An 18,081-nucleotide genomic window follows, 5' to 3' on the forward strand; every position below is an offset into this window, starting at 1 on the left:
AATCGATACATTTATGATCGATACATTTATGATTCGAAAATTATAAGAGATGGGTAGACATGTGGAGATTATCCAACTAAACAAAACGTGATCCGTCTCTTCAATGTGTGTCAACCACAGACCTTATTTCGAGCTATTTTCCAAAATCCTATGGAGAAATTGCATTGCATTTTTGTCGAAGGAACCGGAAGAAGTTATTAGAAATTAAAGTTTCAAAGTGCATATATAAACGTAGCGCCTAGCTAAGAAAAAATGTTAAATGCTGAAAGAAAGCCTTTTACACCTTGAAAATTATCTCCTGTCTTTAAATGTTCCTTTCAAAACCATAACTGCAGTAGAAATTGTGGGTGCAACCTATAGACGCTATCTCCTTCTTGTCTAGATGATATCCATCACCCACACAGAGCTTGTAAGTACACTATTAAAATCACTGCGGAGGTCTGGATAATTGTGGTACCCTACAGGTAGTTTTAAAAGGCAGCCACATGTGTGAGATTGTGGTCTTCGCTCGAAGTTCGAGGTTTCGATGAATTGTATCTTAATAGTTTGTTCCATTAAATTGGAACCAGTGCAGAAGCGGAGGAAAAGCTGAAGGGTGCTCAGATCAACTTCACCTACATATCTCTTCAGGTAGCGGGCAACTGCAGTCTGGGGTGGAGTCATCTCATCTGGGAACTGAAGGAGCTCCTTCACTGCTTTTCCAGTTGGTGTTTTCTGCTGTATAACATCATTCAGGGCATCTTGTGGCAACACACTTGCTAAGTGCACCACAATGGGACGCCAACACTTGATTACATACATTGGTGCCTGTATGAGAGCCTTGTGTCCCATCTGTGAAAGCAGTGGGATCAGATTGTCCTTGGTAGGAACCTGCTGGCACTCATGTGCTTCAAGGGCATCAAACAGTGCATCAGTGTCAACAGAGTTGAAGTCTTCCAAAGCCTTAACAAGGACCTCTCTCTCCTGTTCAGACACGTACTGCAAAAAGGTGTCCTTTAAGCTACTGGTGGATGTGGCGTACAGTGCCTCTTCAAGGAATGGTACTGCCAGTTTCACTGGGAAATAGCGAGCAATCCTCCACCCTACTACTAAGATTCTGGCAATTGCCTGCCACTCTTCAGACTGATAATCATGCCTAATAAAGGGAACTTTTACATTCCCTCCCAAGGTGCATCTTTCATAAAAGTCTGTCCAAAATTCAGTTAAGCAGTCCCGGGTCACACCACTTCCCTCTCCTTCTTCAAGTTTACCATTGGGTAGACGCATCTTTATAAACACCTCAGTGTTTAAAATGTCTGGGTTTGTGAAGGCTTTGATAAGGTCAGTGAGACAATGCCCCCTACTGATAATCAGTGTAACAGGAGCAGGTTCATCCATTGTCTGGTCATTCCATGGCTCTGTAACAAGAGCAGGTTGCGGTTCGCCAAATCCATGTGGTGGCTGGTCATTCCACGGAGCAGGTTGCGGGTCGCCCAATCCATGTGGTGGCTGGTCATTCCACGGAGCAGGTTGCGGGTCGCCCAATCCATGTGGTGGCTGGTCATTCCACTGAGCAGGTTGCGGGTCGCCCAATCCATGTGGTGGCTGGTCATTCCACGGTAGTGTGTCATCTAACTGCACACCATCATTTGCCATAGCCCCAATAATAATCTCAGGATCGATCTCTTGATGAACCATGTCATCGATCCCCTGTACATCAGTTGAATAATGTGGCTCACTTCCAGTAAGATCTACAACTGGGGTTGAGGTTAACTGCATCTCTGCCTCCTCTTCATCTGAGGACAGCTCCACCTTCCTTATTTTGGTACGAAGGTACAATCTAAGGATTTTTACTCTGCTTTCTTCATACAAGTTATCCACAGTGCTAGAACTGCTGACCTGTACCTGAGAAGATTCAATTTCAGTTGAATAATATGAGAGCTTTCTCTTTCCCTTTGAAAAACCATCGGGGAAAAACAAGTTTTCAGCCATTTCTTTGATTTCCACTAATGTTTTGTCCTTGCTGATGATCAGGTGTCTGGTTCCTCCACCATTGATTGCCTTCACTTGTTTGTACCGTTTCTGCTTTCCATCGAAATCCATCCATCCAAGTTCAACCCGTCTCTCTTGCTTTTTAGCACTTGTATTTCCTGCCCATGGCTTTCTTTTTGCAGGTACTGGTGCCTCACCAGAGACCAATCTCTGTCGCAGCCTTGTGAGCATTGTGTCTTTCCTGCTCTTTGTGTCAAGCGATGAATTGTTATGCCGGCAGAAGGCAACAGTAGCTATTCTATCTCCAGCTTTAGGGATGTACTTTGCCAGGTCAGCATCCGTCATTGCAGGTATTACTGATGCATCAATCTGGAGAAAAAAAACAAAAACAATCGTTGGGAGCATGATTATAATTACATATTAATGTGCCGAAATAAATAATAGAATTATGAATGACTTGACTCTTAAAACCATTGAGCCACATTAGTTCAAATTCACTTTCAATTGGGAATACTCTCCTAAAATGTTCAACATCTTACCAATTTTATTTGTATTGCCAAATTTCCAACAATCTGTTATTCAATCCCTGCTAAAATAATTTCATTAAAAAAGAAAATCCATTTGGATTTTTGTAAGCAACACTAACCCTCACTGTGGCCAAAATGTGTGCTTTCTGGATTCAACAAAAATATTGATTGTCAGTTCTTTGACTTGTTCTTCATCTCATGGAAAGGTAGTACGCAATTCACACTTTACATTCGTACATATGTAAAGTGGCTTACCTTTTCATTTTCCAGCTTTTGGATAAATTCCTCAGAAATGTTCCGCTTAATTAACAAACCCCTCAGCTCAGCATCCATTGTTTCAACTGTCTGCTCTGGAAAGAGGATTAAACAAAGTATAAATTGCAAACATTCACAACGTTTACGATTGCAAAGAACTGTGGATTTGTAAAGTATGTTATGGTGACATTGTAAATCCATTGAAAAAACTTGATGTAATGATAGATGTTTATGCATAGTTACAATGCATATATGTTACCACTAGGTGGCAGTATAACATATATTGACATATAGAAGTGAGTAGAACAAGATGTAACTTGGTACTGCTTGTTGGCTAATAAAGTGGCTAGTGAAGCTAGTCTAAAGATTCAAGACCGTGTGTTATTTATAACAAATAAGAACATTACACTTGATGCACAATCAAAAGTGTTTTTATCACTACATCCACGAACAGTTGGTTGAAAAACTAGTGTTGACACCATTTATCCTAGCTGCTAGTGCTACCGGTATTAGCTTGTTAAACTTAGCAAGTTGACTATGTCGGTCGGCTGCTTAATAAATAGCCAGCACAACTAACAGGTAGATGGCCAAATACACAGTTAAGCTAGCAATTCATGTTTAATAGCAAGCTAATAATCAACTTAACTTACCGATCAAGCAGGTGAACTCCTCTTCATGCTTCGGGGAGAAAGGCTGGTCTGTTGTGCTGTAGGCTACATTATATACCTAACTATCTCGTGCGCACGAGTTATTAAAGCGTGCGCACGAGTTATTAAAGCGTGCGCACGAGTTACTAAAGCGTGCGCACGAGTTACTAAAGCGTGCGCACGAGTTACTAAAGCGTGCGCACGCTTTAATTCTTTTATTTATTTTTCTCTCTATGAACCCTCCAGGGCTCCGTATCTTTGTTACTTTTTGAGCTTTAAAACAAATGATTAACGACTCTATATAATGATATAAGAATAAAACACGGAGGACGGAAATCTATTTTTCTCCCCCTCTTCTGACTTGATCAGACCACGCTCCCCTCTCCTGCAGGGGGGCGTGGTCAGCTGCAGCTCACATAATCAGCCCCCTGCAAAAACAACGCTGGAGAACAGCAAATAGAGCGAAATGAGGCATGGCTAAAATGCAGGATCTGTTTGGTATTTTGAAAAAAGAAACGTATAAATATACCTTTTATATAGGTATTGCCCTACAATATATCATTTCAATATAGCATGATAGGTGTCCTTTAACAAAGAAAAAGGGAAACTCAAGCTGCTGCTACACTTTATTGTATTTATCTAAAATTAAGCACTTTTAAGATGCACACATTTTCAAAAGCTATTTTATTTATTTTCTCTATTTTATTTTTGAATGCAGCCCGAGAGGAACATTACACATATCCACAGTATTTACTGTATATCTGTATAGTTCAATGTTAATTGACAATAAATATTGTTGTTTTTGAATTGTACTCTCTTTATTTGATTGGCAGTCAGTTATTGATTACTTGCAGACGTTGATAAAACTAAAGGCTTCTCCAATATATATCACACTAATTCATAAAGCAAGTTAGACATTTTGATGTTCCGGACCTTTGCATGGGGACATTTTCTCTAACTGGACCTCGTTGAATTTTAGTTGAATACCCCTGGTATAGACCATAAGTGCAGTGAGTTCAAAAATATGCAGCATCACTTGAAGTCAGTCTATTATTTTCGCATTCGACTGGTTGGTGACCACTGCTCTTGAGAACTGACTCTCCCTGCATCACATTACAAACTTCTTGAGAAACTCCTCATAATTGCTCGGAAGTGTATTTTGCAAAGATAGATAAAAGACACCCCTCCTAATGTTACCCTTTGGTATATGGAGAATGTTAACCCTCTCCCCCATGAGAGACTGCTTGCTACCTCAAGGGGCAATGGCGGGCTGTTTATGAGGGTCTGGTCACCTTTTCTGGATTATTTGCCTACTGACCAGAAAGCCTTACTTCTCATGGGGGGGGGGGGCATTTTTCTGATTGGAGAACTAAGTAACATCAACTATGGATGACGCTTGAGGCTTCTGTTGACTGATTAACCTGAACTCACATATTGCGGACTGAAAATAATATTCCTCATAGTTTTGTATGTTTGATTGATATTCCAGCATGATGTATATGCGTGTGTGTGTACGCATATTTTATTCTATATCATCGTGATTATGTAATTGAGGATTATTATTATTATTCAATTGTTGTCAAATTGTGGAAATTGCTGTCTGTGGGGGGTTGGGGGTGTTGTTTATTGTTTTGTATGTTGTGTTAAATGTGTAAAATTCAATAAAGAGCATTTATTATAATAAAAACCCTCTCAAAGAAACCCCCCAGTTAATGGGGAGAAATTGAAGAAACCTTGAGGAGAGAAACAGAGGAGGATCCCTCTCCCAAGACGGAAAGATGTGAAATAGATGTTGTGTGTAAATTAAAAAGATAATACATTTACAACATAGGTAGACCAAATGCTTGAAAATGCATGTCTATAATAAAAAGATGAATCCAGGAGGATGTCAAAAAATCCTGTGGGAGCCATCAGAGAAGTAGTATGATGAGAATCAGGCAGGACCACAGTGACAGGCTCAGGATCCAGGACTCAGGATGCAGTATCAAGGACTCAGGATCCAGGACTCAGGATCCAGGATCAAGGACCCAGGACTCAGGATCCATGACTCAGGATCCAGGACTCAGGATGCAGGATCCATGACTCAGGATCCAGGACTCAGGATCCAGGATGCAGGACTCAGGATGCAGGACTCAGGATGCAGGACTCAGGATCCATGACTTAGGATCCAGGTCTCAGGATGCAGGACTCAGGATCCAGGTCTCATGTCCCACCCTAACATGAGCGTACAGACAGAGAGAAGGCCCTAACAATAAGCTTTATCCAAAAGGAAGGTCTTAAGCTGACTTTTAAAAATGGATAGGGTGTCTGCCGCCAAAAACTGGAAGCTGATTCCACAAATGTGGAGCTTGATGACAAAAGGCTCTGGCTCCCATTGTACTTTTAGAGACTCTAGAAACAACCAACAACCCGGCATTCTTGGAACGCAATGCCCTAGTAGGACAGTAGGGTATAATGAGCTCTTTAAGATAGGACCTTACAGGTAATGAACCTTATTTCAAATGTAATTAGTAAAAACCAGAAAACAGTACAAGTGTTTCACCTTAGAATAAAACTCTTCCACTATTGAAACAAATACAAAAATAAAATGCTCTCATAACTCGACCGCGTCTCTCCCTCTCTTCCCTCTATATTGCTCGCCCAAGGGCATTTGGGTCCGCTGTTCCTGCCAAAGTGTTTCCTGTTTCTGACTCTGCGGCTGTCAGTGTAGTGAAAGATGTTTGGAGGCAATAAGAGAAGAGCTGATCTGTCTGTCTGGATCAGGCTCAAAGTTCCCACTCACATCTCACACCTTTTTAAAATGAGCCAGTTTCATACCTCCAAAAGCAGTTTTTCTAAATCATTATTATACTGATCAATTATTTTACCAGTTGGAACATCATCCCAGAGGGAAAGGATACTAATGGGCAGATTTCTTTACAAGGTCACTTTCAGTGTTATAAATCATCAAGGTCTCATTACTGTTAACTAGCTCTAACATAGGTTGGCAATTAACTGCCCGGAGGAAGGAGGAGGACTTGTAACATTTTTTTCAATCTCTCCTTGCATGTGTCGGCGGTGATATTCCTCTCCTGTCCACATGTTCTGATCAGCCGTAGACTGATGCTGTCGTTTCATTTGGCCTCCTGTCAGTCTTTTCACCAGATGTTGAACCTGCCACAGGATTTTGCTCCCATTCAGACACACCAGCATCAGTTTGGTCCTACATTGTTGGTTAAAAAGAATGTGTAGAAACAGGAAAGACATAAACGCTTACCAAGCTACAAGAGGGCTCTGAGAGCAGAAGCCTCTTCCAAGGCTGCTTCCATGAGTGAAAAGTAATGCGTGAACCAGCCCGTTGATTTGAATACGCTCCAAAATGTATTGGCTTCCTCATGGCCAACGCTATACCTTTCCACCAAGTTTCATGAAAAATCCTGCCACATTTCTAATAAGAGTGCATTGACGTAGACCTCTTCACCTATACATCTTAGTTCTTACTCTTTTTCCTTACTGATGGTATGTAATTTGGTTATGTGTGTAGACGGTGGAAGCAGGGAGAGGCATATACGTGCCTTGATCCCTGCCGAGTTGACGCACAACTGTTGATTGGTGTCAGTGCCAGAACAACTTTTTAGGAGCAATGCGCTCATGGTATAGATGTGGCGCATACATCTTAGTTCCAACTCTTTTCCCTCACCCTATCCTAAGGGAGTGCATGTATGTAGACATGTTTGTTTAGCTGCTATAGGCTTAGACTGTCTTACCTTACTTCTTCCTTCTGTCTGTCTGTCTGTACCTGTGTAATCTCATGTTCCGAATAACCCAGCTTCCCCCAAATGTCTTTTTGGTGTTTATATCTACCCCGGGATCCTGAGTCGTGGCTGAACCTGTCTCTGTGGTCCTTCCTGACTCTCACCATACTACTTCCCTGATGGCTCCCACAGGATTGCTGACATCCTCGTGGATTCATCTTATTATTATAGACACATGCATTTCCAAACATTTGGTCTACCTATGCTGTAAAATGTATTATCTCTTCGGTTTGAACACGACATCTATTGCACGTCTGTCCGTCCTGGGAGAGGGATCCCTCCTCTGTTGCTCTCCCTGAGGTTTCTCCCATTTTTCCCTTTAAACTGTGGGGTTTTCTCTGGAAGTTTTTCCTTGTACGATGTGAGGGTCTAAGGACAGAGGGTGTCGTATTGTCATACTGATATTCTGTACAAACTGTGAAGTCCACTGAGACAAATGTAACATTTGTGATATTGGGCTATATAAATAAACATTGATTGATTGATTTCCCGTAATCCTGCTGACATATTAAAATACACAGAACTGAAAACATAACCTCCTTGGCAGAGAGAAATATCACTGTATGCTGGAAAAACAGAGCCGGTTTATGTAGACAGGGGTTCATTTACTTTTGGCCTTAAAGTCTATAATCATTTTGAAAAAATGTAATAAAAAGGATGGAATGTTTTTTTTCTCCATATTATCCAACTTTAAAAGTTGCTGAAAGGTCTCAGAATAAAAATGTTAAGTCGAGAAATTCAGTCTCCTAAAAATATTTCCGCTCTGTGTTTCATAGTTTTGTGTTTCTCCATAAAGGTCTTAAAAACGTTGTCTAGGCAATGCAACCTACATACAAAAAACTCCACATTCTTATCTGTGCACAAAAAGCCAACCGAGAAACATATCACTACTTTATGTGCATTTTTAATTTCTTTATTTATTCTCCTACGTTTCTGATATCTTTACTTTTTTGACAGCAGAGGCCTTTCTTTTTCCGGAGGATCTTGTAGGAGTGGAGGACTTGAGTTCTGACTCTTCACCACCTGTAGCCATGTGGTTCGATCTAAAAATACAGCTCAGCTTTGTTCTGCCAGCCTGAAACTTGGCAAGGCAGCTCGTACTGCAGCGCGGGCGATGCTCAGGGGTCAACACGGGGGAATTCACAAAATGTACATCCACCAAAACCAGCAGAGGGTTTTATAGTTGGTATGTGAGTCTCTGAAGGGTTCTGGCAGGACCGGGCCCTCCTCCTGGTGACTGGTTAAACAGAGCGCACACCGGGGATCTTTTCTGGACTTTATTTGTCGATGTTGTGGATAGAACAAACTCCAATCAAAGTTCTCCCTCTTACTGATGGACTTTGTTAGAGATAATGACTTTCCTTCAGACTTTTTACATAAAAAAAAAATGTGTTCTGATCATCGGAAAAAACACTTCAAAAAATCTGAAACGGCATACATGTCCTTACATCACTAATTAGTTCTTAGGAGAAAATACTATGGTATTCATATTATTAATATATACTGTATGTATATATATATATTTTTTTTGTATTTTATCTTAGGTAACATTAAACTGTCTTTGGCTCTTTTCTGCTGTGACAATGTACATTTCCCCGCTGTGGGACTAATAAAGGTATTCTGATTCTGATTAATTATAGGTAAACATAAATGCTCAGATAGTTATGAGCTATTTCAGGGTCATAAGTTTTGATCTTTCCAAAAAATACAATTTATTTGAAAGTTCAAGTTTTTATCCTGAACTTTGAAAAATACAATGATGTATTTGAAATCATTTTTCAGATTCAAAACAATAATTTTTTCAGTTTCAAATCTTGTTTTTCAGGTTTCACATTGCTTTTCACCTTCGGATCGTTTTCACTTTCCGATTTTCTTTTTCGCTTTCAAACTTTTGACCCTGATGTTGCTTGGGGGGCGGGGCTTAGCAAAGAGAAGTTTGGCATCGTGAGTGACAGGCCTCCCTCTGTCATGTTGCCTTCACGGATGTTAGGTAGCGCGAGAAGTATAACTCAATACTTTCTATACACGATACTCCCGTGATTGGTGGTAAACAAAACTGATACCAGCGTCAAAGTTCCGTTAAGCAAGCTGTTGAGCATTGTAGTTGGCAACAATCAAGGTATAAGAGCAATAAACTGTGCTAGAATGTGAAACTACGTATCCGCAACGAGCCAGCAGGTTGTTCTGGTGGTCCAGGGAAGCATGGAGGGACGCAAGGAAACCACGAGAAGCAGGGAAATTAGTTTTAAGAGCAATGGGACGTCCTTTCCTCCGGAGCGTCACGTGAAGCGACTTCCGTTTGTGATGACGCCGCACAGCTGTTCGTCTGACAGCAGCTCTGTCCCCGTTATTTTCACAAACACCCCTGCCACACATTTACTGACACAAACATGTGTATCATCTGTTGTAGACCCCAATAAATAAAATCAAATAAGAACTCATTCTCAAAAAAGATAAACGCCATTCTTAAAATGTATAAACGAACAATAGTTTGATTAATATTGATTAGAGTGCACACTAGAAATACAATTTTTTTTAAAACAGTTAGATTAACATTCATTGGATTGCACACTTTGTTTCTTTGTGTGGATATGTAGCACATTAACATTTGAATAGCACTTAATGACTGACTGAATGGAAATGACAGTAAATGAAAATATAAAACGAAAAAAGCGATCATGAAAATGTTTCCAATAAATGAATACAATAATTTTTGATCACTTTGTTGTTCAGATATATCACATATTTGTAACTAAATGATACATGAATTGAAACAAAACACAATTTAAACTGAGGTGTGACTCTCGTGAGTTTCATTTATTTTCTTCACTCCACTGGGGTACTGCTCTCATGTCAAGAACAAGAAGCATGAGATCAGTGCATGCACTGCATCGTCCAATCAGTGAGCGATACACAGTAAGGGGGCGGGGCGAGTATCTGAGGATTTCATCGGAGGATGGACTGGTGGCTCCTCGCTCCTCGATCCTCGGTCCTCCGGCAGAAATAAGAGCCATGGGACGGTACTCAAGATGGCACAGACAAATCAACTTCCGCTGAGACCGAGGACCGAGGAGCGAGGAAATGAAAATAGTCGACCTGAGACAGGGCATATACAACCAGCACAGCTCCTAGACCCCGCTCAAAACAACAGACTATAACACCTCTTGTTGACCAACTATGTGCAATATTTGCAATATGTGCAATATATATATATGTCCCGTTAAAAACTGTGAAATATATACCTGGCTGCTAAATCTGCAAAAAAATATATAATTTATTTATAATAATTTTTTTATGCATGCTTAACATTAAGCTGTATTTGGCTCTTCTCTGCTGTAACAATGTAAATGTATCCCCTGTGGGACTAATAAAGGTATTCTGATTCTGATCGCAAAAACCAAGCCAATACCATGCTGCGTTCATGGAGCTACTTGGAAGTGGGGAAGGACAATGCTTGATTGCGGATACGTAATTTCACATTCTAGCACAGTTTATTGTGCTTATACCTTGATTGTTGCCAACTACGATGCTCAACAGCTCGCTTAACGGAACTTTGACGCTGATATCAGTTTTATTTCCAACCAATCACGGGAGTATTGTGTATAGAAAGTATTGAGTTATATTTCTCGCGCTACCTAACATTCATGAAGGCATCATGACAGAGGGAGGCCTGCCACTCAGGATGCCAAACTACTCTTTGCCAAGCCCCGCCCCCCAAGCAACATCAGGGCCAAAAGTTTGAAAGAGAAAAAAAAGGTCTGAAAGCGGGAAAAAAATATCTGAAAGCGAAAAACGATCTGAAGGTGAAAAGCAATGTGAGACCTGAAAAAACAAGATTTGAAACTGAACAAATAATTTTTTTGAATCTGAAAACAAAAAATCTGCAACTGAAAAAAATAAGGATTCAAATATCAAAATATGTATAGAAGTGAAATCTGAAAATAAATATTTTATTCAAAAAAAAAATTGCTGAACTGAATCTAAATAATATTCAACCTGAAAAATGATTTCAAATACTTATTTTTTATTTTGAATACATCATTGTATTTTTCAATGTTCAGGATAAAAACTTGAACTTTCAAATAAATTGTATTTTTTTTAATGATCAACACTTATGACCCTGAAATAGCGCCATAGATAGTCCGCAACAGGTCATCTGAATCTGAAGTTTCTATTAATTTATATAATATATTAAAAATAAAACAGATACAACATCAAGAAGGAAATTGCTGTGAATTAGCTGCAAAACAACATGGAGTTAAAATAAAACAAGATATAAAAATAAAACAAAGATTATCTATAAAGTGGGAAACTTGAAAGTGACAGGAATATAAGGTGCCAAATTAAAAATGTTCACGTGCAAAAAAAAGAGTTAACAATTGCTAATAAACAACCATATACATTTTTAAATAAATTATATTGAAGGAAACTTATCTGAAATATTAGACATAAATGAAATCATAATATTAAAAAGTGGGTTCAAAGGATCATATGTGCTGGTTAGGGCAGAAACAGATCCGATAAATACAAGGCCTCTCAGAACGTTGTACAAAATAACAGTAGACATTCATTCCTATGCAGAACTTTAAAAAGTAATTAAAATGCAGTCGATGCAGTGTTCTTCTGTCCCCTATGTGAACCCTTTGGAATTTCCTAGTTTTATACACACATTTGTCATAAAATGTTTTCTGATCATCATTTAAGTCATGTCTTTATTGAACACACTTTGTCGAACCTCCTTGGGCAGTAATAACCTCAAAAAAGCACTTTGATATTTAGGGTCATTGTCCTTCGGCACCACCCAACCTCGGCTGAGCTTCAGCTGGCAGACATCAGGTCTGACATTATCCTGGAGTTAATCATAACACACTTGAGAATACATGTTTCTATTGATTATTGCAAACTGTCCAGGCCCCAAGTCAGCAAAGCAGCTCCAAATCTTTGCTGGGCGCCCACTTCTATGAAATGCAGCCACTGTAGTAAATTGGCTGCTTTTTATATAAGGATTGATAAATACCTTAACTTCTAAAGGTTACTTTGTAACCCTTTCAGGATTTATGCAAGTCAACAATTCTTGACCGTAGGTCTTCTGAGATCTTTTTTTAGTGAGGCATGGTTCACCTCAGCTGATGCTTCTTGTTAATAGCAAACACAAAATATTTGAGTTGTTATTATAAGTCAAAAAAGCTTCAAACCACACCTCTAATCCAGGGTTGCCAACTCTCACGCATCTGGCGTGTGACACACGCTTTCACTCTCAATCTCACACTCTCACGCTGCCCAAACTATTCTTTTTTTTATTTTTCATTCCTTACAAGTTAAGAAACAGACATCTACATAGACAAGAAAAAAAAAGACAAAGAAAAACACAAAAGACATCACAACAGGGCTATTTATCCCTTGCTCGCAGGCAAGAGCTCTTTAACAGTCATTAAGCAATCCTCCTTTTTTTTTTAACTAAACAAAATCTGGCCTTGTGGGCCTCACTCATCATCCCTTCCACCTCTTCTAAAATGTTCCACTCTGGTCTCAGTGCATATGTCAACTTTTCCATTATATATATCTGATGAATCAAGTCTATCCACTCTCCCTCCGTCGGGACCTCTTGGCTCATCCACTTCCTTGTTATAGATTTTTTGGTTGCCACCCTTAAAATGTTAAAAATGTACTTATTGTCGTTATCCATTATATCGAAGTCTACTTTCTACTTTACATTACTTCAAATTTCAGTGGTACTTTTGCATTAAGCATTTTTACCATACGCTGTAATTGTGGGCCTGAGTCCAAAGAGGGATTATGGATAGACATTCCCAGAACAGGTGAAAGTGGTTGGCATTCACATTACCGCATTTCCTCCAGCAGTCCGCCCCAGTTTCCCTATACCTTTTTTGAGCAGGCGTGATGAAGAACCTGACCGTGTTCTTCCATTCAAACTCCCTCCAGGTCTGGGAATTGGTTGTTTTCCATTGTTGTTTACATATTTGTCCCCATTCTTCTGTCGTAATAGTAACATTTGCTTCTCGCTCCCACTTTTCCTTGATGTAGGATGTATCTGTCAATTTCGAGTTCTGTAAACCATTATATATTTTTGCTATAAACCTTCTACACTGTTCCGAATTGTATGCATGTACGAATACCCTCAACACGCCTTGTTCTATGATTTTTACATGTACTTTTGTGATTTTCTGGTTCAAATAATGCCGTATTTGGAGATACCTGTAAAAATCATGCTTTTCCCATCCATATTTTAATTTGAGCTTTTCAAAGCATTCTATAGTCCCCTTGGTATACAATGTGTAGTAAAATGTGAGTCCCTTCTGCTTCCATCCCTCAAATCCCCTCTCTACTCTATTTGGCAACCTGATCCATAGATTGTTTATGTCAGTCAAGTTCCCATCTCCAATCAAAGCCTGCAACGGTACTCCTTCAACCAAGTCACTCTCTATGTCCTTCCATTTTGCATTGTAGTCGGGGTTGCACCAGCATACTAAGGGTCTTAATTGAGCTGCATTGTAGTAGTTTTTGAGGCAGGTGAGAGCCATTCCCCCTTTCTCTTTCGGTAGTTTTAGTGTTTTGAGTCTGATTATGGGCCTTTCCCCTGCCACACACATCTAGAGATCATTCTGTCCCACTCTATGAATTGTTTCTCAGTGACTGCTACAGGAAGTGTCTGGAAGAGATACAGGAGCCTTGGTAGGACATTCATTTTCACAGTCTATTCTAGAGCTTAGGCCCAGAAAAGGCAACAGGTTCCACCTTGCTATGTCTGCTTTAATTCTTGAAATCAAAGGCTTGTAGTTAGTTTCAGACAGCTTTTCCAGATCTCTTGGAATATCTACTCCTAGGTACCTCATGACATCTGAATCCCATTCAATGTTGTATTGTTCCCTTGTTTCTTGAGAGGGGTTATATTTGAATATGAGGGCCTCTGTTTTTTTTAACATTTAATTTATAACCTGATAATGAGCCATATGACTCCAGACTCTTCATCAGCTCAGGGAAAGATTGCTCTGGTTGGGTCAGATATATCAGGACGTCGTCTGCAAATAAGGATATTTTCTGTTCGCCTCCTGCCATGTCCACTCCTTTAATGTCGTTATTCTGTCTTATCCACTGGCTTAGTGGTTCTATGAAAATGGCAAAGAGCAATGGGCTTGCCGGGCAACCTTGACGACAGCCCCTCTGTAGTATGAAAGAATTTGATAGGTCCCCATTAATCTTTACCCTTGCTGATGGTTTGTCACATAACGTCTGAATGCATCTATCCCTACCAATAATGATTTAATATTTCTCAATGGTATGTGTCTCATAATGTGCCGTGTTCTCTCCTGACGCTACCCTGTGTCTGTCTTTGCGTTATAAACCCTGTTTGGTCCATATTGATAATCACTGGTAGAATGCTCTCTATTCTTTTGGCTATAATTGATGTGAATAATTTATAATCTTGATTCAGAATACTAATTGGCCTAAAGTTGGAACAGTCTAATTTATCTTTACCTTCTTAATAATACCTACCTTGGTATTATTGAAATTGTGGCCTCCCTCCATGAAGATGGAATCACCCCCTTTTGTAACACAAAGTTGAATGTTCAGTAGAATTGGATCTAATGTTTCTCTAAATGACTTATACCACTCCGAGATGAACCCGTCTGTGCCAGGGGACTTTCCAGGCTTTAGTCTACCTATAGCTGCATTTAACTCTTCCTGTTTGATTGTTCTGATAAGCCTTCTGTTTTGGTCAGCATTTACCATCGGCAATTGGAGGGACCCAAGGAAACCTCCAATCTGATCCTCATTGCCCATACTTGGTTGTGTATATAATTCTTTATAGTATGTCTCAAAACAGCTTTCTATGCCCTCCAATTTATCCTGAATTATTTTAGCTCTTGGATTTCGGATCTTGGTTATGGTATTCTCTGCTTGTTGTTTTTTAAGTTTATAAGCTAACAGTCTGGCTGATTTACCCCCTACTTCATAATATTTTAGTTTGAGGAATAACCATTTTTTTCGTACCTCTTGTGTGTGGATTTCGTCTATTTTATTCTTTATTGTCATAATTTCACGTTTTATGGTAGGGTCACCTGATTCCTTATGGTTTGCTTCTAACTGTTTATATTCACTTTCCAAATTCCTCAGCCTCTCCTGCTTTGCCTTCTTGACAAAGGCTGATTTGGCTATCATGTTCCTTCTCATTACTGCCTTGCATGCGTCCCATAGCACAGCCGCATCCACCTCACCATTGTCATTTTCCATCAAGAACAGTTCGATTTCTTTTTTAAAGTCTCCCTTCACTTGTTCAGTCAGGATACCTGAGTTTAGTCTCCATAGGGTGTTTCTCTTTCTATTGTTCAGATTCAAAGTCATATACACAGGGCTATGGTCTGAGAGATCCATTATACCAATGTCACAGTTTCTAATTCTATGTCTGTCTTTGTTATACATCAGCAAGTAGTCAATCCTTGAATAGACTAAATGTGGGGATGAGTAATGTGTGTAATGTCTAGCTTTTGCGTTCAACTCCCGCCATACATCTATCAGTCCCATTTCCGTCATTAAGCCCTTTAATTTCAGGCTGTACCTTCCCTCTTTATCCTTAATTTCTAGTGTGTTCGTAATTTATCCTACCTGAGATCAGTGTCGCTACCCCCCTCCTGTGCCCTGACCCATATGAAGATGAAAATACATGTTTAAACCCCAATCTGTTTAGCTTACCTTGTTCCAATTCTGTGAGATGTGTCTCTTGTAATAATCCTATATCTACCTTGTCTTTTTTCAATTTATTCAATATCTTGCTCCTCTTGATTGGATTAAGCACCCCATTTATGTTGTAAGTAGCTATTTTCATTTTTTGTTCAGCCATCCGACCCGTATAAAGTCATACAAACCAAAATAAACATTATTTCCTTATTGCTTGTGTCTTGGCAGCCCTCAAATTGTACTGAGTAAGGTATGAGTATTGCTGCCACACTTTACCACTTTCACGCTGTTAAATGCTATCATCAATGCTCAATGTCACAAAATGTAGCCCCTGAAAATAACAAACAGAAGAGGCCTGAACATATGGCCTACAAACACACAGCAAAAGAACAGAAGGTGAAAACTTCAAAAAGGGGATGCTCTGGTGCCACCCCAGATCCCTGTTGGTGGGTGGAGGGGGATTCCTCAATAGGCGTAAGGGCCCCTCAGCAGTGGTGAAAGTCAACATTTCACACGTAGCTATTTGTCCAACTTTTTATACTTCTAGGCAAAAACTTGCCCGATAGACAGACTGTATTATTATGGTAAGGTAGATGCCAATACTCCGGACTAAACCTTTCAGAAAGACTCTTTGTGAGCGCTATTGAGAATAAAAATAAATAAACTGTCTGGGAAACTGTTGAAATAATACCTCCGTTAAAAATTGCAGGTTACTCTGAGACCTGCGTTATCCGCTCGAATTCCTGTAACTTTTCCTTTGCAAGCCGCGCTTTTCCGTCTCTTCTGTCTCCAATGCGTTGCCATGGCAGCTCCTGATTCAACCTCTCCCACGTTGCTTCGTGGTCCGGGGTGGAGGACCCGGTTAGACCCACGGAGAATCCCCGTTTCCTCATGTCACATGCTGCTTCTTGTGCGGATCCATAGAGCTTCGGTCCGTCGTCCCAGTGGATTCTCATTTTAGTGAGAGGAGTTTGAAAGCGGATCCCTCTCTCCTTCAGAAGCTTCTTTATTCCGCTGTAAGCTTTACGTTTCTGAACAACTTCTGTTGCATAATTATGGTCAAATATCAGCGGCCGCCCCTCCACAACGATTTTCTTTTGCCAAGCTTTCTTCAGGACCATCTCTTTAACCGTGAATTCCAAAACATTTACGATCATAGATCGCGGTGGCGAGTTGCATTTCGGTTTTTGGGCCAGCGCCCTGTGTCCCCGTTGGATTTGCAGGTTGACATTTGGAGGCAATGAGAGCTCCGTTGTGAGCAGTAGGTGTAGATATTTGGGGGCACAGTCTCCTTCTTTATCCTCGGGTATTCCAAAGATACAAATGTTATTTCTCCTATTCCTCCCTTCAATATCTCTCAACTTATCCTGCAAAATCTGCTGTTGTTTTAAGGACTTACAGAGCGCCTCCTTCACCTCCGTATTCCACGTCTCTGTTTCCGCGATCCGACCCTCTGCCTCGGCGATTCGAGATCCTTGTGCTTGTAAAGTTGTAGTGTTGGCAGAGAGTTGTTGGTACATTTCTTTCTTAAGCTCGCTGATTTCTGGTTTAACGCCCTCCGTGACTTGCTCCTTAAGCGTGGTTAAGTCCTTTTTCATTTCGGTTTTGAGGTCGCGTATCTCTTTGCTAATTGCCTCGAGCCCCAACTGCATTGTCGAGGTTAGCGAGCTAGCTTCAGCAGGTTGCACCTGTTCTTCGTCGTGGTTCTGCTCCATTGTTTTAGAATTGTGTCCTTTCTGTTGGTCTCGTCTTTCCTTACCTCTAGTAACAACTCCCCCACTCATCAGACTTTACTGTAACGTGTGTTTTTATGAATTATGGGGAGTTAGTTTTAAGCTAGCTATCGGAGAGAAGTTTTACGCAGCCATCACCTTGGCCGACCGGAAGTCCTCCTGCCCAAACTATTCTCACGCCAAAAACAAGATGAACCGGCAATTGTTTTTGGTTGGTTATCTACAATGTTGAGTTGACAGCTGCTCAAGCAGTCAATCCGCTCCCTCCCCGTCCCCACCACCCTTAACAACGTTAACAGACAGCAGAGTAGTGGGAGTCGGTTGGTCAATCCCCGACCCGTACTGCGCATGCGCAGATCTAAGATCCAGTAGAAATGATAAAGAAGTAAAAGTCTGTACTTATTGTTCTACTAGGCCAAAATAGAGTCAAAGAGTATATGAGAGTGAGAGTGTGTTG

At 40.3% G+C, this 18,081-nt stretch overlaps 2 protein-coding genes across 3 annotated transcripts in view; one reads left to right on the plus strand and one right to left on the minus strand.

Annotated features, from left to right (window-relative positions):
* Positions 1–18,081, plus strand: part of patj (PATJ crumbs cell polarity complex component) — a gene marked incomplete at its 5' end in the record, with an annotated part of 309,724 nt that overhangs the window by 90,567 nt on the left and 201,076 nt on the right. The window lies entirely within an intron of this gene.
* Positions 100–7,877, minus strand: LOC307034245 (uncharacterized protein). 2 transcript variants are annotated; one of them, XM_079673004.1, is made up of 3 exons: positions 3,404–7,877; positions 2,754–2,848; positions 100–2,340 (listed from the first exon to the last, which is right to left on the minus strand). In XM_079673004.1, the coding sequence occupies exons 2-3, from the start codon at positions 2,829–2,831 to the stop codon at positions 379–381; spliced, it is 2,040 nt and encodes a 679-aa protein (XP_079529130.1). In that variant the 5' UTR covers positions 2,832–2,848; positions 3,404–7,877; the 3' UTR covers positions 100–378. The 2 variants fall into 2 exon arrangements, with proteins under 2 accessions (XP_079529130.1, XP_079529129.1); XM_079673003.1 differs by lacking the exon at positions 3,404–7,877 and having other exon boundaries at positions 2,754–3,291.

This window comes from Notothenia rossii (assembly GCF_949606895.1).
Source record: "Notothenia rossii genome assembly, chromosome: 1".
Taxonomy (NCBI): domain Eukaryota; kingdom Metazoa; phylum Chordata; class Actinopteri; order Perciformes; family Nototheniidae; genus Notothenia; species Notothenia rossii.